This window comes from Gossypium raimondii, chromosome 6 (genome assembly GCF_025698545.1).
Source record: "Gossypium raimondii isolate GPD5lz chromosome 6, ASM2569854v1, whole genome shotgun sequence".
In the NCBI taxonomy this organism is placed as follows: Eukaryota; Viridiplantae; Streptophyta; class Magnoliopsida; order Malvales; family Malvaceae; genus Gossypium; species Gossypium raimondii.
Genome location: NC_068570.1, coordinates 55,293,390 through 55,319,134, shown reverse-complemented (window position 1 = coordinate 55,319,134; position 25,745 = coordinate 55,293,390). Strand labels below are relative to the sequence as shown.

The 25,745-nt window shown below is 29.5% G+C and overlaps 2 protein-coding genes across 2 annotated transcripts; both read right to left on the bottom strand.

Annotated features, from left to right (window-relative positions):
• Window positions 1–4,288: 4,288 nt before the first annotated feature.
• LOC105773706 (MLO-like protein 6) lies at window positions 4,289–9,011 on the bottom strand. The gene is made up of 15 exons (XM_012595790.2): window positions 8,741–9,011; window positions 7,739–7,795; window positions 7,461–7,621; window positions 7,166–7,282; window positions 7,028–7,088; window positions 6,717–6,805; window positions 6,541–6,615; window positions 6,326–6,420; window positions 6,143–6,192; window positions 6,021–6,061; window positions 5,759–5,932; window positions 5,637–5,672; window positions 5,484–5,551; window positions 5,321–5,381; window positions 4,289–5,024 (listed from the first exon to the last, which is right to left on the bottom strand). Exons 1-15 carry the CDS (start codon window positions 8,817–8,819, stop codon window positions 4,560–4,562), a joined length of 1,629 nt encoding a protein of 542 aa, XP_012451244.2. The 5' UTR covers window positions 8,820–9,011; the 3' UTR covers window positions 4,289–4,559.
• Window positions 9,012–16,623: 7,612 nt separating this feature from the next.
• Window positions 16,624–23,946, bottom strand: LOC105774239 (RNA pseudouridine synthase 5). Its single transcript, XM_012596647.2, is given in 15 exon segments — window positions 16,624–17,007; window positions 17,740–17,833; window positions 18,593–18,671; window positions 18,997–19,066; window positions 19,166–19,233; window positions 19,650–19,725; window positions 19,912–19,996; window positions 21,295–21,382; window positions 22,295–22,460; window positions 23,219–23,309; window positions 23,399–23,445; window positions 23,516–23,543; window positions 23,632–23,650; window positions 23,653–23,688; window positions 23,789–23,946. Coding segments are annotated over 15 exon segments (1,146 nt in total). The 5' UTR covers window positions 23,892–23,946; the 3' UTR covers window positions 16,624–16,911.
• Between the last annotated feature and the right edge of the window lie 1,799 nt (window positions 23,947–25,745).

Below are 25,745 nucleotides of genomic sequence, written 5' to 3'. Positions count from 1 at the left end.
GGGGAACCCAATAAATACGCTGTAATATATTGAACATTTCAAAAACATTCATCATTAAATATATACCAGTGTGCATATAAGAATATATTTACCCCATAAATTCAAATTTAAAAAATAATCATTTCTGAAAAAATAAAATAAAGATATCAATAAAATATACAATACTTCAAAGCAAACCTTACACCTACGTTACCAGCTTCCCCAACAAGTTCACGAAGAGCACTTTATAACCTTCTCTCACTTAAGGGCAATTTTTATACTTTATATAACAGACTTCGTAGACCTCTAACGTACCCATAAAGAATCTAACATATGTCTCTCAATGGAGCTGGCAACATAGCGAACCGTGGGTCAGTTTGCGAACCTTAGTTTGGCGAACTTTGGAGTCGGTCATCTCTGCTGAGAACATATGTGGACCACATAGAGCCCAGGGTAACTGGTTGCCAGTCATCCTAAAGTATTTTATTTTAGGACATAGCATCATCATCATTGCCAAGAGTATCAAATGAAACATCCATGTCAGCAACCTCAAGACATATAGATAAACTTGTCCTCTACTATAAAAGGGCCATGTAACAACTCATACACACTACGTACTCACTCCTTCCTCAACCCTTAGAATCCTTTACAAATTGATATCTTTCCCAGACTTCACCTTACCTTTGTCCAGCCACCATCCTCTTCCTCTTGTTCACCTTACTGGTTAACATTAATAAAATTGATATGACCGGAAACACATATGTTGAATCATAAATTTAAATCCTCTAAAACCCTTTTTAATAAGTATTTTATTTATTTATTTAGGGTTTGTTTGGACAACACAAGTAATTGAATAAAATTGTAACTACTAAGGTAATAATTATACTCTCTCGTAATTATAATGAATTGTAATTTCCTAGATGTGTTTGGTGACAGAGTGTAATTATATTGTAATTATCTATGTCATGTTTAATAGTACAAATTGTAATTACACGGTTACGTAATTTATAATTAAAATATTAATTACTATAAAAATTATTAGTATGATAAAAATAATTTCTACACAAGTAACAAAATTAAAATTCAAACCATCATATGTGTTATATTAGTCTAAAAAATAGTTGATAATACGATTATTAATAAAAATAGTAAGAAAATCAATCATAATATGCAATTTTATGCAATTGTTCTAGTCTGTATTTGTTGGGTTATTTCCTCTTTAATATTTAACATACGCTCCTTATCATCATTTGTTGATCATTGACCGAGTTCATCATCATCCGAATTTGAAACTGCATTATTAAGTTTATCAAGATCTCATTCTTCTATATATTCTTCAAAGTATAGATCATCATTTGTATAATCCAACATTGTTTTTTATGTTATACTAAGGTGAATTTTTTTTAGAACAACAAATGTTTTCTCAACCATATTCCGAAGCCTTGAATGTCTCAAATTAAAGAGTTCGCGTGTTGTTTGTGGTACTTGTGTTTGGCACTATTCTCTCAAATTGTATCATACCTCACAGTATGATACAATAAAATATTTTCTATTTGCATAATAAACACCGACCTTATAATATTTGAGTTCATAATCCAAATAGTTTGTAGATTTAATTATTATAACTTATATAAAATTAATTTGGAGAATGCTAATGTGTCACAAAACTAACTAAAAATTTGACTAAGGCAAGTGCACCTATCAATTAATAGTATAGCTGCGATGAGTAAAGATATCGTTCCCACGAGCACTATAAGTACTAGTAATTATTACTGTCTTTCTATTATTTAACTGAATAATTCAAGTGATTGATTAAAAACTAAAATTAAATTAATTAATTAATTAATGAACATGACAAAAAACAAAACACAAAAATAATCGAGTAATAACCAAGAAGCGAAATAATACCCATGAAAGAATTCGCCTAGATTTCATCTGTCATATCAATCTAAATTACGCAATTTCTTTACTTAGGACATTGATCCGTAGAAATACCTAAACTATGTTAATATCTCTTTCGAGCATAAGAGCAACTGACTCTAGGTTGATTAATTGAAATTTCTTTCTAATTAAAAACCCTATTATCACATTAATTTGTGATATTGATTCCCTATTAGATTTGACTCTAATCCGATATATTTATGTCGTCCTATTTCTAGGGTTACATGCAACTCCACTCAAATAAGTAATATCTACTCTTAAACAGGGTCCATTCAACCATTGATTTAAGCACATCGAATATGGATCAATAATCTATAAATATTAAACCAATAATTAAACACACATAATTGAGAGCAAGAAATATTTATTGCGTAAAATAGAAATCAAACGACAGAATCCATCATAGAGTTCATTTCCCTTATGTATTTAGAAAATTAGTTCATGCTTGAAAATAAAAACATCTAAGACACAATATATAACCGAAAGAAATAAGAAACTCATGATAACTTCCTAAAAGGTCAATTGAAAATCTTCAATCTTAACGGAAATTTGCTTCAAAGTCAACTTCAATGGTGTTTTTCAAGTTGTTTTCTTGAGTATTCTCTAACGGCTCTCTCCTATCTTCTTATTTTTGTCATATATCCCTCTTAGAATGCCCGAAAAACCTAAAAATCGTAATTTTGTTGTTGTTTGATATGCAATCCCATGAAATTGACATGGCCTACCACACATTCATGTGGCTCACATGACCGTATGGAATGGTTAAGCTCATTTAGTGAAAAGTTGAAGCCTCATTTGCTCATGGTTTTCCCTCTTTAAGGGGTTTTCACGTAAAATATTTGTGTTCGTATCACCAGGGTCCCACTTAGTTTAATAGATAAAAACAAACCTAAGACAAACCTTTCCCGGGGCTTACTCTTTCCTCGAATAAGCTCTAGTGATGTTGCCTCGAGTTTGAGTTCATGCAAAACTTCATTAAAGAATTTCTTCAAGCTGTGGTTTATCTGTTCTGAGTCCACACCGCTTTTTATAGCAAAAAGCATATCATCTGCATACCTTAAATATCGTACGCTCTTTTCCCTTTCCATGAAGGAATTGATTCGAATATCTAGCTGGTGAAGAAAGATGTTCATCATAACAGGGGAAAGTGGGCTGCCCTGAGGTATGCCTTTTTCGTTATTATTTAAATCCCTCCCTTTTTTGTCTACGATTGGAGTTTTTAGGAAAGCTAATATAAGATCAAAGAAGGGTTGATTTTCCTTTCCCAAGTAGGATTGAATTATGTTGATTAGTAGCTCATGATCGATGTTGTCAAAACACCCAACGATATCAGACTTTATTAGTCTATCGACCTGCCCCCACCCCTGAACTTCCAAAAAAAAAGAAATCGGACCCCGACCTTTTCTAAACCCGTGTGAAAAGGAGAAAAAAACGTCGTCAAAGATGATATTCAGTAAATGGGAGAGAGCATCCATCACAATGATATCACCTTCTGCCAAAGAAAAAGAAAAATAGGTCCATTTTTGCCCTGTATAGCTTACAAAGCCTAGGCCAGTGAAAGACGGGGCATTTTAAGCCTCTTTTGCCTATGTTTTTCCCTATTCGAGGGTTCTCCACGTAAAACATTCTTTTTTATTGTTATTATTTCATTATTTATACAGGTCGATTCCTAACCATAACACTTAAAAATTACACATTTTTTTTCAAATTCTTAAATATATCAATATTTTCTTTAGTACGGTTTGAAAATTGGAAAATAAAATAATGAAAAGACGAAACCCACAAAATTGAATAAAAATTTTATTGCTCACAATTTTCAACCCCATATAATTTTACAACCCATTTTTCCATATGTGAAAAACCAAATCATCAAAGTCATAGAATTTATATGTGTAGAGTTAGATTCATAAAAAAATTTAACATATTAAAAAATTTCGTCATCATTTTCATTAACGATTTAACATAAAATGACCAAAATAGATTTGAACGATAACATTAGTGACGAAATTAAAATTTTTGTAGTTCGATGACCAAAACAGAAACACGTTATGATTAATTATATAGTTTACCTAAAAATTTAATAATGTTAAGAATTGAACTTAAATTTTAGAATTTAATAATAAGACTAAATTCTTAAAATAAAAATATAAAGACTAAATTCTGAATTTACAAGGAATACAAACTACTTATATAAATAACAAAGCGTAAAATAAGAGAAGATGATACCAATGTATTATATATACATAACAAGGATAATTATCTTTTATTATTTTCAAAATTGAAATTGAAGTGTACTCAATTTTTTAATTATCCACGTCAACTACCAATAAATTCTTCTTTTAAATTATTTAAAATTATTTATAAAAAATAAAAATTAAGCAATTTTATTTCAAAAGTAATTTCCAAAATTACAAGCAATTATCCTATCAAATTCTAACACATTATGATGCAACATTGAATCTAATAAAACCTAATAATACAAATTCTAACATGTTTTTCTTTGTGAATTATAAGAATAAAGCAAAACCCTAATAATAATGCGAGTAGCACAACTCGAATCTAGATCACGCGAATATCTTAATCATCAGGTCAATACACGAGATTCAACCGTTTAACACGTTTTATATCATTGGTTTCGATCATCTTTTCGCAAAGGAAAAACTCGACGGACTAATATCGATCTCGTGTTGTGTTCGAGCTATCCGAGATGACGTGGATACCCTTTGTGAAGCTCTAGATTCTAGAACCCTCACGTCTGCAACTTCCCTCATTTCTAATTGCGATCCACCACGACTGACTTCAGGAACACCGATATCTCGGTGACTTGAAGAGTTGGCAAACGTATCGGCCGGATCCCAATTGTCGTTCTCGAAGTCTGAATGCGCCAGAGACGTATGACCACTTTCCTCACTTTTTCGTTGATAGTTATGCAGAAGATGGACCGGAGACATCCCACGTGTTGGAGTTCCCGGCCTGCTTGAAAATGGCGTTGTATTCTCCGAACGCCTGCCGTGTTTAGTATTTTCCTTCGCTGTGTCACGCCAATTCTTAAGTGCATCTGCAACTCTTTCATTGAAGATTGTTGGTCTCATCTTTGTTCCCATCTGTACACAAATACAAATATATAAATTAATAATATAATATTCTTTTAAAATTATTTGGATTAATAGGAGAAAATACTTTTCAACTATTTAATGGTTGGAACCTCGAATTCAGACCTTGAACTAGAGTTTGAGTTTAGGGTTCGAAATTCAGGTTTAGATTCGAGTTTATTAGAATTTAAAATAAAAGAATTATCAAAATTGTATATCAATAGATGAAAATAATTATTACAATTAAGACTATATCAAACTAAATTTATAATATCTTCATCTAAGATTGAACCCATCTAATTTATTACCTGGTTCACTAAAGCATAGAGTGGAAGAGTGACGTAACTGCAAAGAACCTGTATAATGACCCTGAAATTTGCAAAAATATATTATCAGTATTTTGCTTTCATTTTTTTTCAAATCTTTAATATATATATTTATTATGATCTTAGCTGAAAAAGAAAAACTCACCCCATAGAGATTCTGATGACGATATCTTCAACTTTCTCATGGTAGCAAGAATTTATGGTGAATTCATACTGAATAGGATAAAAAGAAAGTGTTAGATAAGCTAATCAAAACATTTTCTCAGGAAACAAACACGGGGTTTAGGTTTTTGCTTACCGTGCTCCACACGAAAAAGGCCAGTTGAAATGCATTCTGCACAAATGAAATCAGGATATTCATACCATGTTGTTTTTCAATAATCTGACATAAAAAGCTAGGTTTGAAGCGAAAATTATTACCGTAAAAAGAACGATGTGAATGAGAAGGAGGAGGAAGCTAGGGCGGCCGAACCAGAAGAGTTCATCGCCTGGTTCAACCAGTGGTGTACCCTTCACCACACCCCCTCTCTCTTGAATCCTTAACCCCATTTTTGTTATGATCACTTGCAGCTTGGTTCCAACCATTAGAATTATCTGAAATAAGCAAAAGCTCCCTATTTATTACCCAAATTCAAGCATTATTGTAATCCATTATGTTTTAACATGCATAAATTGTACTTACAATTAAGGGGATAAAAGGAAGCCACAAATAAGATCTCCATCCTGTCGGGTTTCAATCTATTTAGATCGTGATAACATTCATTACATTCATAAATGATGGATATTGTATACGAAAATTCTTACCATGTGTATAGGCAAGAAGGAAGAAGACTGCAATAAACCATATGATAGGACTGCAAATTCATATGACATTATAAGTTAGTATTTATGTTTGTAATTCATGTTTGAATATATTCGAATAGAACATATATTTGTATCTAACGTTTACTCTCGAATTCAAATAAAAAAAAAAAAAAGAGTACTAACCTGATTCCAACTACAACTTTAAAATCATCTTCTAATGATCTTTCTATGTATTTCTGAAAATCGAATTTTGTTTCCCTTTCTGGTGGCAAATGTGCCTAAAAACAATTGCAACACGATATTATAATCAATATTCACCATAATCTATTACAATAAAAACAATGCCACAAATAAATAAAAATATGAAATTGTAACCTAAATCTAGACTTTTAACTTACCATGATAAATCCATGTCTCAATGTCAAGTAATCAACCTTTGTAACTGATCCATAAAATTGTCTAAAGAAACACACCTGACAATGAATAAATATTTAAATAGATAATAATATTAATTATCATAATTAAGTTTTGGATAATTTTTATTTTAAATAATTTAAATTTTGATTTTACTTACAATCCAAACAGATAAAGTGGAGCTACTCCAAAAGCTCAAATGTCTACGTCCAAATGAAGTGTCCCTTGCAAATCTGAACCTCTCAGGATCTACATTATCATAAACAAGAAAAAAATACTCATTATTTATTAACAAAATTAATTTTTATTCAGTTTTAATTAAAATAAAAAACATTTTTCTAAGTATATAAATAAGTCTGGAGGCAGTGGCATTGGACCTCCAAAATAGTAAATTGATTATATAGTCCTTTCGAATTTTATGAAATAACAAGCTAAATAAAAAAAAAGAAGGAGAATTTCATTATAAAATACCATTGTAATATTGATATTCAACAGTCTTGGTTTCATTTTCCCAAGTCTTCCACGTCTTCATCTGCGGTCCAAAAAATTTATTTAGATAAGATAAAGATAATCTTAAATAATTTTATATCAAATAGTTTAAAAAAATACCTTGTAACTTCCCAAAACATAGGTGGTAATGCAATACAGAATATGAGAGATTGCCAACACAAAGATGAATACATGAAGCTGGTGGATTCCATATGTCGACACAAATGCTACTTTTCCCTGAAATTTCAAATTTTAATTCAAAATTAATCTTTGAAATATATCTAAAAAGTAATATTTGTATTTATATTAAATATATATGATAAAGCACGTTACATTTAAAAAAAAAAAAAGAGTCCAAATATTGAAAATAATATTACGAGGCCCATTATAGAAAAATGAATAATAAATGGCATGCCTTTTCTCGACATTTATCAGTCTCTTTAGGAGGGTATTTAGCCTTGGAATTCTTATCACAAGGATGCCACGTGTCCGCAACGCTTTTTGATATGCAAATGTCAGCTATACTGTCTTTAAATACTGTTAGTAGGAATGATATAAATCCCATCAGCATCAGCTCTGCAACACACAAATACAAAAGTCTTCATATTTTCACATATATATTTTTTAAAATTTTTAATTTAATTATATATTAAATATGAATATTTAAAAAGGAAAAAGAAAAAAATCAATTACCTATTTTAACCTTGTCGAGTGCTTCGTATAGAGCTGGTTTATTCTTTTCTTCAACCACTATGTAATATATATGAAAAAAAACTTATTTTTTCGTAAAATATCATGAATAAATATTAACAAATTAAATAATTAATTCAATCAAACCATATAACTACAGTTAAAAGTGATATCCAATCTCGTATCATCGAATTGAAATTAGAAAACTCTCAAAAAATATCGTAAGTTGAAGAATAAGATTACAAATATTAATATTTGAATTTCGAAATAATTTGATATCATCTTTTAAGGATGACTAAAATTTGAATTCTGAAACATGGCAAAGTGGAGGCTGGTATAGAAGTGTTCAAATTTCGGTTAAAACTGAATTAATCGATCGAACTGATCTAATTCGGTTAATCAGTCAGTTAATTGATCTGGTTCAACCAGGGTTGGTTAAAGTTTTTTCGGAATTTTGATTAACGATTAATTTGGTTCAAAATCGGGTAATTAACCAAATTAACTTAACTTAATAAATAATATTATATATTATATGTATTATGCTATTACTATTTTGGTTAATTCAATTAATTTGGTTAATTCGGTCAAATGAACATTATGCATTTTTTTATATATATTTTATACTTGTTTTAACAAAAAAAAAATAAAAACAGATAAATTTTGATTAACCTGCCCAATTAACTGAGATATTTTAGTTTGGGTATATTTTTTTAAAAATTCCGTTTCAGTTAACAGTTGAAAGATCAAAAAGTTCAATTAACCCATCGGTTAACCTTTTGAAGATCCCTAAATTGGTACAAGCCTTTAGCTCCCTTAATTAAATGAGATAATTTCAATTTTAATCCCTCTTAATAATTAACTTTTTGATTGATAATGAAAATTAATTTTTAATCGCCATTTTAAGGATGATTAAATGAACTGATTGAGTTATCAAGTAAAAACTCGAAATTTAGTTATAATTTATAAAATTGAAAAGGGGTTTTAAAAAAATAAAATTAAACATACCTTGCCGAGCATGTGAATGCCATGTTCGATGAAGATTGAAACAACAACAATAACTAAACACACCACTGCAACAGCCCATGTCGGTGTCTCCTCCAATGAACGTGCTAATTTTTCAGTATCAACCACCGGGGGTGGTGGCGCCATTGTCGTGCTCATTTTTCAAGCTTTCTGCAACTCAAGTTACTTCAAAAACTCTCTCTAATCTCTCGATATATTCAAGTAGAGCTAACTTTCTTCTTGGATATCTTGTGTTGATCTTTTTAATTTTAAAATATTGGATCCAAAACAATGGGGTTTTTATAGAGTTGAGTTTGGTGACAATAATGAAGAGAAAATCATTCCAAAAAGAAATGACCGACTTCGTCAAAGTGAGAGTGACCTTAGACTTCAACACCTCCTCCTCATCACCGTTTCCTCTTAGCCCTACAAGATTGACCAATTACTAATAATTTGTATTAATGTTGATTACTATATTGTCTAACCTTATGTTCACATTGAAAAGAGCAACACTCAAATGGTGAAAATTAATATCCATTTTAAAACAAAGGATTCAACTTATCTAAGATAATTTGTGCTATTACTTTTAGGAAACGGATTAAATTTAGTTAATTCAGTTTAGTTGGTTTTGAAGTCAATTAATCTTAGAATATCAATTCATTCTTATTTTGATTGGTTATCTATTTTTAGAATCGATAATTTTTTTAACAATTTTATTATAAGTTCTGATCGTATCTTCTTCTTTTTTAATAGGAGGATAATGTGCTTCAATGCACTCGTACCCCTGTCCTTCTGTATTGGCAACAATACTCGTGTCAATCGAGCTAATACTCAATTGACTAGAATCGATAATTAAATAGATTCAACCAGTTTTATTATTGTATATTATATTATAAATAAAAATAGATACGTATAAGGATATACAATAATTTTAATATAAAAACTTAAATATTTTATTTTTAAAATCGGTCAAATTACTCGAACTACTCGAATTTTTTGTTAATTAAATTAATTCAATAAATTTTTAATATTTTCTTAACCAAACCGACTAAATGTATGAAATTTTTTAAACTGGATTACTTGGCGGAATTATTTTTTTAATCAACACGAGAATAGGTTTGAAACTACGACATATTTACGTAAACGTAACTGTTTTAGATTCATTGGTAAACGTAGTCCAGTTTAAGAACACAGCGTTGAATTTTAAAACGGCTTACTATTTGACCTATTCATCAAATATTTTAACCTAACGTGTTTTATTATTATTATTATTATTATTATTATTATTATTATTATTATTATTTAAAAATAATTAAATCTGGAAGGAAAGAAAATAAATTTAACCAATATTGTTGTTTTATTTTCGAAAGGATTAGTTTTTTTTGAAATAATGTTAAATTCGATAATTCAATTTTTATTTGAAAATTGCATAAAAAGCCTTAATTCTTCATTTTTTTAAAAATAATCTTATATATTTTTATTATACGGGATAAATTTCAAAACTATACATGAACTATGATTTAATGTGCAATTGAATATATGAATTTTGATTTGATCTAATTTTTAAAATTATTAACACAATTATTGATATAATATCATTTTATGTTTATACATTGCATACATAAATAATTATGTTTATCCAATATAAAAATAAATTAATGTATTTATTTCTTTAAATATATATGATTAAATCAAAATTAAAATTTTAAGTATACATTTGAACCACAATTAGAGTTTCACGTGTTTAATTACACTAAATTAAAGTTCATGTATAATTCTGATATTTATCCTTATTGTACTCAAAGTAACCTTTTATGTTTAATTTTTAAAAAGCTTTTATATATGTTTTAATTTTCATAAAATTAACTTGTTATTACAAATGAATTTTCGATTTATAGAAAGGGTTTATTTAACTATAAATTAAAGCTTATAAGTTTATTTAAGTAAAATTAAATATTTAAGCCTTATTTAATTAATAATTGTAAATAATAAAGTTGAATTTATTTTCATCAATTTAACTATTTTTCATTAAATCCATTAAAGAAAAATTTTACTGAAAATGGCATATATCTGTCGAAATTGAAGCTTTATCCCCTGACACCGTTGATCAAGTCAGATCTTAGTATTGAAAAGTACACAATCTGGTCCATTCAATACCAAATTAATGGAAGAAGTTATCCTTACAGTGACAGCAAACGTGGATAGGGATGAAGAATTTTATTCTTGAGGAGAAAATTTTAAAGAGGGTAAAGTATAACTTTATTTTTATATATTTTTGTTATTTAGAGTTTGTAGTTGGTTCCACACTGGTTCTGGTTGGTGCGTACCATTTCAATAATAAATCGGTACAATCAATTTCTTTTTCTGCACGAGTTAAAATTTCAATCATTATCAATCGTATTGATCTGTTCCGCTTAATCTTAATTGCATTGGCAGGAATATTGTGCATGAATAATATTAGAAATATAGACTTTCTAACTTTTATCAAAATAGTAATAAAAACTTTTACCGTGACATTGTGCAACGGCTGAAGCATGAATATTTTATATTTGATATTTGTAAATGTTTCTATATATATATTAAATATTTTTTTTCAAAAATATCAATAAATCCAAAACGGTACACCGAAACAGTGTGATACTAACTATCTTGATAGAGGGTTTCGGTCCTCAAAAATCTTGATAATTATCATTTAATCCTTCACATTTTAAAAATTTTCACTAGACCCTCCATAATTCTTAAAAAATCTAATTAAGTCCTACAAAAGTTTTGAAATTTTTAATTGAACTCTCTAAAGTTTTCACTAGTCCTCTCAAAGTTTTCAAAAATTTTAATTATTCCCCCTAAAATTTTTAAAATTTCTTATTCAACCTCTAAAATAGTTGAAAATTTTAATTAAACCTCTAAAACTTAATGTCAAGTTCCACCATCGGACAACATGCATTACTTACAGGTTGTCTCGTTTGCAAGTGTCTTCTATGGTTCTACCATGTTTTTTTTAATAGGGACAAATTTCAAAACTATACATGAATTTTGATTTAATGTGCAACTTTATGCAGGAACTTTAATTTTGTGCAATTTTATACATAAAATTTTGATTTGAATCAATTATCACAAATTATTAACACAATATTTTATATAACGTCATTTTATGTTTATACATGCACATATAATTATATTTATCCAATATAAAAATAAATTGATGTATTTGTTTTTAAAATGTGTATGATTGAATCAAAATTAAAGTTTTATGTATATTTTGAACCACAACCAAAGATTCATATGTCTAATTGCTCTAAATCAAAGTTTATGTATCAAATTATAAATTGAATCAAAATTCATATATAATTTTGAAATTTATCCCAATTTAATATATCAGCTATTCATAAAAGTCAAAGACCTCCCTAAAAATCTCATACAGAAATTGACTTTAATAGTGTCATTTTCCTAATAAATTTCTAGGCCCCTTTTTTCTTAATTTTATTAAATCCCACCAAGTCTTCAAATTAGGGTTTGCGTGTTATTGATTGCCCAGTGGAGTTGACATGATAACCTCCCAACTTATCGGGTAAGAGAAGAGCCTTGGATGGGCGATTAGATATGATGTGGTGAGTTTAATTTACTTTTTGTCTTATATTACAATATTATTATAGCATCTAAGCTCATTGCTCCACTGTTTTTACATTAATTATAGGTAAATGCACCGTCCATCCAAACTCACCCTTAATTCCTTCAAAATAGGGTTAACTATTTTGTGTGTGTATATAGGTTTTATAATATTTATTTTTCATAAAAAATGTAAAAAAACATTTTGTTTTCATTTTCCTTTCACTTTTTTTTCCTCGCCAAACAAAAACAAAAACAAAAAATTTCTTTTTCCTTTTATTTGAGAAAATGAGTTCCATTAGGCAATAACAATTTAATGCCTCCTTTTTTCTCATTTCCTTCTTTGGATTTTCTCTTTCCAAGCTTAAATTTTTGGGCATTACCTGTACATAAATAATAATTCACTTTGGAATATTAATATTGATGGTGCAATTTGCCAATTGTCCAAGATTACTGCAGCAGGGGTTTGGGTAGTTGGTTTTTCTAAAATTATTGATTGTTGTTCAGTGGTTCCGGCTAAATTTTGGGGTGTTCTTAAGGGGCTCCAACTAGCATGGAATCTTGGTTTAGAGAAGGTGATACTTGAGGTGGATAGGATTAAAACTATCGAAGTGATCCAAGCAAATGAAGATTAACAAACTTATTCAGTTGTGGGGCGTGCCATTAAGGACCTTTGCAAACGTTCCTGGATGGTTCACGTTAGGCATATGTTCAGAGAGGAGAATAAGGTTGCGGATGGCTTGGCAAAAATGACATTCTTAAGACCTTTGAGGAGACATATTTACATGCAACCATCGGATGAAGTGTTGTAGTTATTGCACGATGATTAAGATGGAGGAGAATCGTCTTCTCTAATTTATCTTTGATTTAATACTTCCTTTGTACCAAAAATAATAATAATTCATTTTGCTTTCTTTTAAAGCAATGGGGTTCTTATCTATTCTATTCTCTTTGAAAGTAGTGGTAGTTTTTTTTTTTTTCAGTTGTGTTCTAATATATACATGTGATTTATCAAGGGAAGGGCACTGTTAGATATACTGGGAATAGTTTTCATAGGACCTCATTGGGATAGAGTTTTGTGATGGTGCTCTCAAAATTGGATTTCAAGATGATGGAGAAGAGGATAAGTCATTTGAGACTTATCTTTTCATGCATCATTGATGCGGTGGGTTTGTTGAAGCTTTTAGTAATGGTTTTTTGATTGATCAGAGTTCATTGTCAAGTTATCTGATTATAACGAGGTTAGGATCCAATTATCAAAAGTTGATTTAAGTGATGTATCTCTAGTTTGTTTCTAAATCCTTCTAGTATTGCGATTACGAACAAATTATTTTTCTCCTCATTTGGTGGCATTTGTGCATGGCAAAGAAGATTATAAATTAGGAGGGCACAAAACTAAAAATTTTGTATTAAAATTGTTTAGATTTTAGATTATTCATTTTTTAAAAAGGCTAAAATTCTTCTTCATTTAACCAAAGATTGGGCCTAAATTAATTCTTTTACTTTTAGGAGGGCCTAAAGAATAATTTACCCATTTAGCCAAGAGGGGTAAATGATAAATATCTTTCTTTTTTTTAAAAAATTTTGAATTTAAATTACCATCTCAAAATTATCAGTTAAATAATAGTTAAAATTATATAAATTTTAAATATTATATTATATATTAAGTGGTTGACTGAGTTGAGTCTCGATTATCAACCGAGTTTCAACTCGCTTAGGAAATTATCAAATACTTAAATCATTTTATAAGATATCAAATATATTATGAGATTTTTTTTGTCTTTTATATTTTATACAAAATTTAAATATATTTATTTGTTACATGAGCATGCGGTATGCCATACTAGTAAATATAATAATTAAAAAAATCAATTAAAGAAAATGAAGCAAAAATATAATAAGAACATGATACAAACATATATCTTTTAATTTCAATTTTTATTTACAGTATGTTACATTTTTTTAAATATTATAAAGTATTTGGTTGAATTGATGTCACGGATTAATTGGATATCAATTCAGTTGGAAAAAGACTAATATATTCTTTCTTTTAAATGATAAATAATATTAATTTGATGATGTTTTTGTCTTTCCATACTTTTATATAATCTTTAAATAAAAGAACTAAAACTACAAATCCAAATACCGATAACGTGTTTAATAAAATTTACTTACAAATTCTTTATCACTTCACCTATAGTTGTTGTTGAATAAATTTTAAAATAAAATATTTTTACATAAAATATTTATTTTTATGAGTGGCGCATAATCTAGTATATATAATATGTAAGGCCAAATGTACTTATGTAGTTTTTAATTTTATCATAAATTCAAAGGTAAATTACACAATTGATCACTTAACTTTCATACGTTTTCATTTTGGGACCGAAAATAAAATGCAATTTAGGCATTGTTGTTACATTCTCTTATCATTTTAGCCACTATTGCTACATACTTTTATTATTTTAGTCACTCGCCGTTAATTTGTCATTAAATACTCATTTTAATCGCTTAATTTTAATAAGTGTTCATTTTGATCACTTATTTTATCTTTTTAATTTCTTTTATTTTATCTTATTTTTAAGAATTAATTTTAGTTTTTTAATAAATAAGAAATTTGAAAATTTAGAGGGAAAGTCTGGGTTTGAAAAACCATTATCTTTTATTTTATTTTTTCTTTTAGAACTAATTTCATTTTTGGAAGGAAAGATTTATAAAACTTGGATTTTTAAGAAAAAATCATTTATCTTTTTCATTTCCTTTATTTTTGTTCCTTTTAATAATTAATTTTAGTTTTTTAATAAGAGGAAAAACATGAGGTTTTATAGAAAATTACCTGAATATTTATAAGGAAAACTTAGATTTTTACAAGGAAAACTCAATTTATCTTTTAAATTTTTTAATGAAAGGAAAAATATGAGGTTTTACAATAAAAATTTTTGAGGTTTTACATGGAAATGAGTTAAATGTGAAAAATGTAAAAAACGTAAGTTTTATGTCAACAGTTGAATAATTTAATTCCTTGTAACAATCTAGGTTAAACTTTTATTATTTAAAATTCAATAAATTTATTTAAATATGCTTTAAATTGATATTTATTTTATACTCAAATTCTAAAATGTTATCTATTAATTAAATCATATTTTTTGGTGTAAAAGATAACCCATCAAAAAAATCACGTTAAACTACTATTAGGCGAATTCTCTGCAAACAACTGCAGTCCCTCATTCTTGTCGAAAGCCAACTTTGCGATGTGATCAACTTCTATGTTTTCTTCTCTAGGAATATGAACAAATTTCCGTTGAACTATTTCCAACAAAATCTGCTAAATACGATTGATAAATGCTAAATAAGAAGACCTTAAGAATGTTACTTTAATAGACTGAATAACCTCCGTGCTATAAACCAACTTGATCTAGATTTGCCTCAAATTAAGTTGCGAAAAATACATTTTTTGCCCCATGCTCGTATTATGCCCAACTTGACCCGTAAGCCCAAATTACCACTCATTTAATATTAAATATATAATTTTATCTATTTTTATAATTAATTTTATTTAATATTTTTTATTATTGAATAATAATTCGAGATAACTCGAATTTAAAAAAAAAAAAACCTTAATGGAATGCCAATCCTCATACAGATCAACTTTATATCAAAATCGAATGGGTAATAAAAGTATTTATTTCAGGGCTAATACAAATTATTTGAAATATAATATATTTGTAATATTTTGATTATATTACATTTATAAATTTTACAGAAACAATTTTAAAATTTAGATAGCATTAAAACCATTTTACATGAGATGATGATGCGTTAATTAAAATACATTTCATTTTATTAATATTTTAATAAAACTATAAATATATAAGTTAGGAAAATATTGTAAGAAAACATAATATTATTTTACTTCCATGTAAAATTTCTAGAAACACTAAAATTTAAGTAGTATTAGAGGATTGTTTGTACTAATAACAACTTTTTTATAATATAATATATATATCCTAAAAATTCAAATATACAAAATTAATTAATTTGATCCATATTACATATACTTTTCAAATATATTGGAAGATTTACTTGCACTAATGTAAATAATTTAACGCTGAAAATTATTAATATTTTCACAATCTATGAAATTCGTACACGTCAAGTTTTAAATTATTTCCTTACTACAAATATTATATTAAATAACCTATTTTATAGGAATATAAATTATTTATATAATAATTAAGATTTATATAATCTATAGTATCTTAAATACAAAGATTACTAGATATTGGAACCCTTCCCCATGAAATGATGATACATGGTGAAATCAGAAAATTGTTTTGAGGGTCAAAAATGATTTATAACTTTTTGAGAGGTCTTATCTTGTAATTTCACAAAACCTGAAGAGTTTAAATGGTGGTTTCACCATTTTTGGGGGCCAAGGTCGTTGCCTGCCCCTATCTATACCCGTGATGATAATTCTAATAAAAAAGAAAACACTACTCTTGATGATCGAGTAATCGAATTTTACCGGCATCGCCAGTAGAAAAGGCCATTAAATGAGCGATGTTTTCTCAATTACCTGAGTTGATGGATACGGATCCCGGCGAGCCGTTGGCCTCATCTGACGTTTGAAGGATGGTGGAAAGTGGCGCGGTGATGTAAATCATCTGCAACAAGAATGTAAACAATGAACATGTAAATTGTTACGAAGATAGTAGTGATATTACAATCAAAGTAAATGGTACGCATATGGATAGATGTGCATGTTTACTAGGAAACCAAATGTCGATTTCATATGCTTATGATCTATGTTACTTGGATTTAAGTGTGTGTCTAACACAATATATGGTTATGTTGAGAGATTCTATTCCCACACTCGTTTTCAAATATGCATAAACCTGAGCCAGAAAACCAAGAAAATCAAAAACTACTCGGAAACATAGTGTTCGGTTCAATTTTGATTTTGATTTCAGTTCAGATAAACTCTTTTTTTTTTTTTAGTTCGGTTTCTGATTCAGAAGTTAAAAAACTCATTATTTGAACCAAACCGAACTGAACCAAAATTTATTTTATAATTAATGTTTAAGTTTCATATTATAAAAATAGATATTTTATTTCTAAATGAGTGAAAAAAAACCTTTAAAATATTTTACAGAATATATTTTTGACAAAAAGTTCGAAAAAAACAAAGAACCGAACTGATTTGAACAGAGAATTCGGTTCAGTTACCTATGACATTCAATTCAATTTGGGTTCAGCTTTTAAAAGACAGAATACTACGCATTAACATCACTTTTTTTTCCCTTGAAACCAAATCGGACCTTTATCACCCTTAGATATCATCGGATACAGAGTATTTCCAAAAATAAAAGTTAAACCATTGTAACTTATGGACTTACCTCATTTGTGGTTGGATGCGAAAGAACAAGTCGATGAGCATGCAAGTAATAGCCGCAGTCTCCTGGTACAGGGTTCGTAGGCCTCTGGTACCCTCTGTCATGACAATTTTAAATACTCGGCAGTTCGGTAACTCATTTCCAGGCTTGCATACTTCTAGAACTAAAATAATATCAATATCATATACAGATATATGTTCACCACGAATAATTATTATTTGGAAGATCCTAAGAAGATTATATCCTATACCCATGTCCAAAGATGTAACAGGGGTAAATTAAACAGTGCTAAACGAGAACATACGAGCTTAGAGATTATGAATAACTATTATTTACTAACAAGTTATGTCGCAACGCACTTAAGTGGGTACAAACCTTAACCATCGCTCATAATTTGAGCACCAACTGAGGTTTGTTCAACTCTCAACTTAATAATACATAGGTAATTAAACATCTACTATGGTTAATAAACAAAGTACCTCATTAACCTATTTTTCTCATCCAGCAAGGATATGTTTAATTTTTTTTTCTATGGTTTTGTCATGTATTTACAAGTGTAGATGATCACATCTCATACTTATACCCGAATATGTGAGACAGGTCAATCAAACAATGCCACAGATACTAATAAGAGTTATGTCACATCGTGCCTAATGGGTACAAACCCTCAACCATCTCTCATAACTTGGTTACAAATTGAGATTTGACTCAGACAAAATATGGTATCTACAAGTTAGATATCAAACTTTAAGGTAAATCTAAATCACAGTAAAAGTTCATACAGAAGAGAAGATGCTATTATCATCGTATTAATCATACAAGATCAGGAAGGAAATGCAAGCAAATGTAGTCATACCCATCTTGTGCAAAACTTTCATCAACAAGCTCAGGGTCAAAACACCTTGGTTCGCCCCCAGCAATATACAGCGGATCACCTGATAAGTTGGCGAAAACATATCAGTTGAACAACAACAACAACAGCCTCTATACAACACACCATTATATGTTATTTAAACTCAGATGTGAGTATCTTATAGTATTTGTCCAAGACAGGTTTTTTCCACGTATTTGGAGGGTCATACCCATAACCATGTCCCAAAATGTGTGGACATGGATGCTTAAATAAAAATGGTCAGAGAAATGTAAATGTCATTTGTGGCACATTTTCGTTTAGAAATGGCTGCATTAAGTTAAAAAAAGAACTCAAAGATTTCATTCACTATTGAATTTATATAAACAAAGTAATACTTCAGTTCTTACCCAACAAGGGATGCCCTATGAACGAAAGATGAATCCGTATTTGGTGAGGCCGTCCCGACTCAATCTCAACCTGTCAAACACGTAACTTAAAACATTAGTAAAAGCAAATTAAAACAAAAATCTATCTAAGCTTCTTCATAACCACCTAAATAGTCATGGTCACACATACCTGAACCAATGTGCAGTTTTGTTTCTCATCTCTCTCAAGAACTTCAACTTTGCTCAAAGCAGGCTTCCCTAATAAGTAAAAAAAAAAGTGACAAATTACAAGCCAATAACAGAACAGATACTTAAGCTCAGTGTACAAGCACATCATGAAAAAGTAACTCGATCCTATGTTGCTCTGATTCTTCATCTTTTTTAAAATACCCATGTCCAACATTCGTATCCGACACATGAATATAGAGATATGACCTACAAGTATCCTCTTAATACATGAAAAAACTAAAGAAATTTCTGACCATACCCTTGATAGACAAATACTCGTACCCAACACTCACACTCGAGCCCAAGTAACATAGACTAAATCTTACAACTCAGTGTCTAAAACTTCATGAAAAGCCAGTACTGGTCCTTTAAATCCATGGTTTATAAACTATATTGAACTTCAAAGATGATATCTGTTGAACAGATGATGTTAGATACAAACAAACCTGAGGGTGAAGCAACATATAGTCCTTTGGCCACTCCGGGATATCGCACAATTCCAATAGGCTGATCAATGATAACCTGTGATGCAAAAACATTATTCAATTGACATAAAGCCTTTATGCCATGAAAATTTTCAACTGAGATGCAAGGTCAGTGGATGCAGATGACCAAATTCACCAATATTATGTGTTTATAAGGATAAAACACAAATAGAAATAAGAAGCCATAGTCATTCTTATGAGCAAAAGTATTCTGTAAGATTACCTTGTCATCAACAAGTATGCCAGTCACAAGTGCTCGGTATATCTTTGATATTTTCCTGGTACCACTTCGTGCAGCTTTCCTATTACTGTACATGTAAGAACAGTCGGCAGAAATTACATATGGTTAAAATTTGGAAAGAGGTTTATAAATCTATGTTACTCAAACTTTTAATTTTGCTTGATGTATCCATGCCCGAAACCCATGTATGACACATTTGGACATAAATATGGAGATATAACCTTCCAAGGACCTTCCAAAATACATGAAAAATTTAGAAAAAATTGAACATGATGGGCACATACTCGTATCCAACACTTACACATGAGTCTGAGTAATACAATTATAAATATAAAAGGAAAGCTCTAAAATGACATGATTCAATCTGTACCGTAGATTTAACAAATTATTCCATCTTCATTACTCAAGCTAGTTATATCACATAGCTTAATCAGTAAACCACATGCCATTGCACTTCAATATTCCTTTCTTCAATGGTCTAACTTTAACCCATGTGCTCTAACTCATCATTTTCGTTTAACTACCTGTGTCTGCCATTCATCTTTGACAAATGGATATGACTTCAAAGACCCTCCAAATACATGAAAATCCTAGAAAAATCTGATCATACCTTTTTCGGGTACATGCTCGTATTTAACACTCACATCTGAGTCCAAGTAAAATGATTGAGAACTAAATACACTGCTTTGCCTAAAGTTGCTCTTTTTAACTAAAAATCATCAGTAACTTCCTGAGCCACTAATGGCTCTACTCATATTGCCGCTGTTCTTCCAATGCCTTTTACTTTCTTCCAAGCTATTGCAAGTTTTCTTTGGGAATTTTGACAACATCAAACTATGTACATTTAACTTCATTTTTTTTTTTACTCCATCATATAGTGAAATTCCTTCATTATCATCTTTAAATTCCCATTGAATTTAGACTTAAACTTATTTTCAGATACTTGGGGATTACAGAATCTTTCAACATAGTTACTGTAACTTGCAACAAAAATCACTAACTGAGACATGAAGCTTAATTTCTAATAATCAGGTCTGAAAGAAACTTATGTAAAAATTATTATTTATTTAAGAAGAGCTACCAGTAATAAAAATAGTTATTTTTCACTTGAAAAGCCTTTATTGCTTTGACTTATTTTTCTTAAAAGATCCATGTTCGAAACTTATGTCTGATAGATTATCTGACATGGGGAATGGGGATACATGATCCTCCTAGAACCTTTCAAATATATTAAAAAACTTAGAAAAAGCTAAACATACCCATAATAGACACATGCATGTATCTAACACTCTCACCAATGTCCAAGTAACACAGTCAAAACTGTAAGTGGAAACTAGTATGATACCAATTGGTTTCCTTTGCTACCTGGTAGCTCCAACAAGAGATGTTCCATCAGCAAAATATGCTGCAAGGCGAGTTTTAGCAACTTTTGTCTTTGCACAAAGTAATATTCCTAGAAGCCAACCAGCAAGAGATCAACCCACAAAAATATGACAACAACAATAATAATCAGAATTCATGTCGGTCATAACTTATTAGAAAATTAAGGGAAAGGAAAATAGCACATAAACAGGCAAGAAACAACGCGTAGCAAGAACAATAAACTTCTAACAGCTATGTTACCCTGACTTTATATTTTACTTTAAGTACCATGCCTGACACTCATATCTGACACATTGGGACATGGGTACTGATATAGGATCCGCTAATTATATGGAAAAACTGAAAAGAAAATTTTGAACATACCCATGCCGGACACACCAGTATCCGACAGACATCAGAGTCCAAGTAACAGAGGCTAACTGGTTATCTATGGAAGAAACAATAAAATAGTAGTTACTTAAACAGCAACAAACTATTGCCAGATTTTTTAGTCAACTCAAGATAGAGTATGCAGATGCAAAAGAAATACAACATTAGCTTTTTATTTCTCCATTTATTGCTTCCTAGCCTTTGCTTTACGTCTTACTCTCGAGCAATAACATGAAGAAATATAATGCCTTGGTCATGTTGTCAGCATGAGTAAGCAGCAATGAGTATGCAAATGTAATGTATCCCTTCCTAGGCGATCCAAGAGTAAGTAGTAACATGAAGAAATATAATGTCTTGGTCATGCTGTCTACATTGAATAAGCAATAATGAGCATGCAAACCTTGATGTACCCCTTGCTAGGTGATGCATGAGTAAGCAATAACATGAAGAAATATAATGCATTTGTCATGTTATCTACATCAAGTAAGAAGTAACGAGTATACGAAACTGACTAACACCTTCCTAGGCAATGCACAAGTAAGCAATGACATAAAGAAATATAATGCTTTGGTCATGTTGTCCACATCGAGTAGGCAATAATGGGTATGCGAACCTGATGTGCCCCTTCCTAGGCGATGAACAGGAACAGGATGTGTTTCTTGACTGTTTAGTGTAGAGTTCTGCTTCTTTACACTCCAACAAAGCTGTGTCAAAACAGTTCGTTGCTGGAAAAGGCCTCCAGGCAAAACTTGAAGACCAGAAGGCTTGTTTAAAGCAACCTAAACATAAACATTTCAATTTACATCAAACGTCAAACTCTAGTTCCAAATGCGATACTAGAATTTGGTAGTAATAATTTGTTAACAAGAAATTTTAACCAAACTCCAGTGTACTTAATGTAGAAAATGAAGAGATTGAGCAATATAGATTACAATTATGTCACTGTGACTGTTAAGTTTTCTCTTAAAAGTATGATGTGTATGTTGCAGAATGGACTGGGAAAATGAAAATGTCGACTCTCTAAAGATATGGAATAACCACCAGAACATGTGCCTGTCCGAGCATCATAGATTAAAGATGGTACAGTCATAAACAAAAATATATGCATACAAATTCATGAGTTCATCTTTTTTTTGTTTGTTTTTTTCTTCCTATATTACCCCGAACGCTTCATTTACTCTAAAATAGCATGTAGGACTAGGCATACTTGGATATGGTTACAACATATGAAAATGGTCCTCCGAATTTATGCAAAAGCTTAATAAAAATTAAGTGTACCTGTCTTACACACATACTCGTATGACAATGACACCCCAAGTCCTGAGCCCTGATAACCTTAATATTTCATAGCAATTTAGACATTTTGAAGTTTCGGGTAATGATTTTATTAAAAGGAAATTAAAGTTCATATCTTCCCCTACTTGTTCTTGGATTATAAAAGTTGAACTAATCATGATTAAATATTAATTAAAAAAAACACTCCAGTATTCAGATTTTATTCTATTTTTACCAAACATAATTAAAATAATTAATTTACCATGTCATCATCCTCGTATAGAACTTCAAGCAAGTGAGGAACATCAGGTTCTTTCCATGGAAGCCTATGGTAAACTAAAACTGAATCACCACTGAAAAAAAAGAAAAAAGAAAAAATGAATTAAAAAAATTAACATAAATTGGAAAATAATGATTAGAACGAAATTTTAAAATAAAAAACCTGAGAATCGTATTTGGATCTTTAACGACTCTTCCATCAACTGATATCTGAAAAAAAGCAAAAATTGATTTTTTTTGTTTTTTATTAATTACTTAATTCTTTTTATCAGAAACCTACCTGTCCATTTTGAATTCGCTGCAACCAACTGTTCAATCGTTAATGATTTGGAAAAGAGAATTAACAAATAAAATTTTGAAAATTTGATATAATTATAAAAGAATTTTTAAAATTACCCTTGTAAAGGAGCTGAATTTTGTACTTCCTTGAGTAAAAATCTATTAAAGTAAGCTCTATAAAATCAAAACAGAGAGAGAGAGATGAAAAATATTCAGTTTAAAAAATAAAACATAATTTAAAGGAAAAAGGAGGAGAACAAATGAATTTAGTGACCGGAATCGGAATGTGGAACGACGTCGCTATAGAATAAGCCATCGTTGAGTTCAGGCCAAGGTATCCCGAAGACCAGAGACTGAGTTCGCGAATGGTTCGACATATTTTGAAGCTTCAATGGCCGATTTTACCTCCGAAAGTGTGACCCGAATTGAATTTGGGTAAATTAGATAACACATTCACAGATGATAGGATTGAATTTACATGGGCCGGGTAGTATATGGGCCCCCAAATAAATTAATTTAGGTTTTAATTAATGTGTGAAATTTTTTAAGTTTTATTATTTCATTTTTTTAAAAATAATTATTTCATAGTTACGTATAAACAACCATAACAATATAATTTTTTTTACTGAAAAAAATATAAAAAATAATATAGGTAAACGAGAGGTGTTTATGGACCAGATCTGGTTCAGGTTAGGCTTATATAAGGTATTTAGATCACTTTTTTAAGTCTAGATTCGGTCCAAAAAATGAGTTTACTTTTTTAGATTTAAGAAAAGTAAACTTGAGCTTGACTTGATCGGTCTATATTTGATTTTTTTAGATTAATTTTTATTTAATTTTTAAAAAAAATATAATACACTAAGTGCACTAAAAAAAGCTAAAACAAAAGTTTTCTAACACATTAAGAAGTATTTATATTAAAAAAATACTTTCCTAAATGTAATAAATGTTTTATTACATTAAAAATAAATAAAATAATAAATGCTTTATTGTATTAAATATAAATTTTAAAATTTTATATTTTGGGTAAGTTATTTAGTTGGGTAAATTTTTAGGTCTTGAGCAATAGGTTTAATTGTTATTGGATTAGTGATTTAATATAAATATAAATATAAATATATATAATTATTATTTAACATATATAATTAATATAATATTGTTTTATAGCATAATATTCGGGTCAAGCTGGGCCAGGTTTAGGTCAAAAATTTTGCCCAATACTCGGTCCATATAGAAAACAAGCCTTAAATATTATCCAAATCTATTTTTCGAGTGGACCTTCGAGCCTGAATGGGTGACATGGCCCATAAGCAAGTTTAGCCGAATTCTTATATTCTTAATGTATTTAAAATTTAGTTCCTTTAGTTTTTTAAAAAAAATTAGTTTTTTGTCTTATTTTCTTTTCTTGTTTTTCTTACAACGAAATAACACTATTATTTTTCCAACCATCAAGTTTTGCCTTGTTACCAAAGGCGAATTCAGGAGGGCTGGCAGGGGCCAGGGGCCCGGCCCCCCCTAAAATGAAGAATTTTCTATTTTGACCCTTTAAAATTTTAAATTGGTAAAAGTAAAATTACACTTTGACCTCCTTAAAAATGATAATATTTTGATTTAATCTTTCAAAAATTACATTTTTACTATAATAAAAATTACAATATAATTTCGGCCACTAAAAAAAATTTTAGACTTCACCCCTGCTTGTTACTTAAGAGTTGTTTCTAGTCTCTTTGGGTTTTACCTTTCATTTATGGGTTTCGATACACTAAAGCTTTATTCTTCAAGTTTTATGGGTATTATTATTCTCTGTTGGGATCTCAACGAATGAAGCTTGAGGGAGGTTACGAGTCTATGCATGAGAACTTATTCTAGTGGTCGAAGGCTAAGTGGCTACCTTGACGTTCCTCCTCAGTTGAAGTTTTGGCTTACTTCACAATGATTTTGGTGCCTTTTCAACAAACTTTTACTGCAACGTCGCCTCTATTTGTAGTTATTAGAATATTATTATGGGATATTATCTTTTAAGAATATCTAAATATATTATATATTATCATATATTTTTTAAGTGTATATTTAATAATATATTATATATCTTTCTTATTTTTACGTGACTACTGCAATATAAATACGATAAAATTTATAGGAATTATCCTATTCTTATCAATAGGCATGCGTGCCAATGGCTTGGTGCAACCTCCACTACCCTCTTTCTTCCTAGTGTTCTCCCTCTTCCT

Coding starts and splice junctions, on each gene's coding strand:
- LOC105773706 (XM_012595790.2), bottom strand. CDS start 8,819: ATGGGCTGTTGCAGTGGTGTGTTTAGTTATTGTTGTTGTTTCAATCTT. Junction 7,283..7,460: donor CTGATAAATGTCGAGAAAAG/GCATGCCATTTA, acceptor TTGAAATTTCAG/GGAAAAGTAGCATTTGTGTC. Junction 6,806..7,027: donor TGAATATCAATATTACAATG/GTATTTTATAAT, acceptor ATGATAATGTAG/ATCCTGAGAGGTTCAGATTT.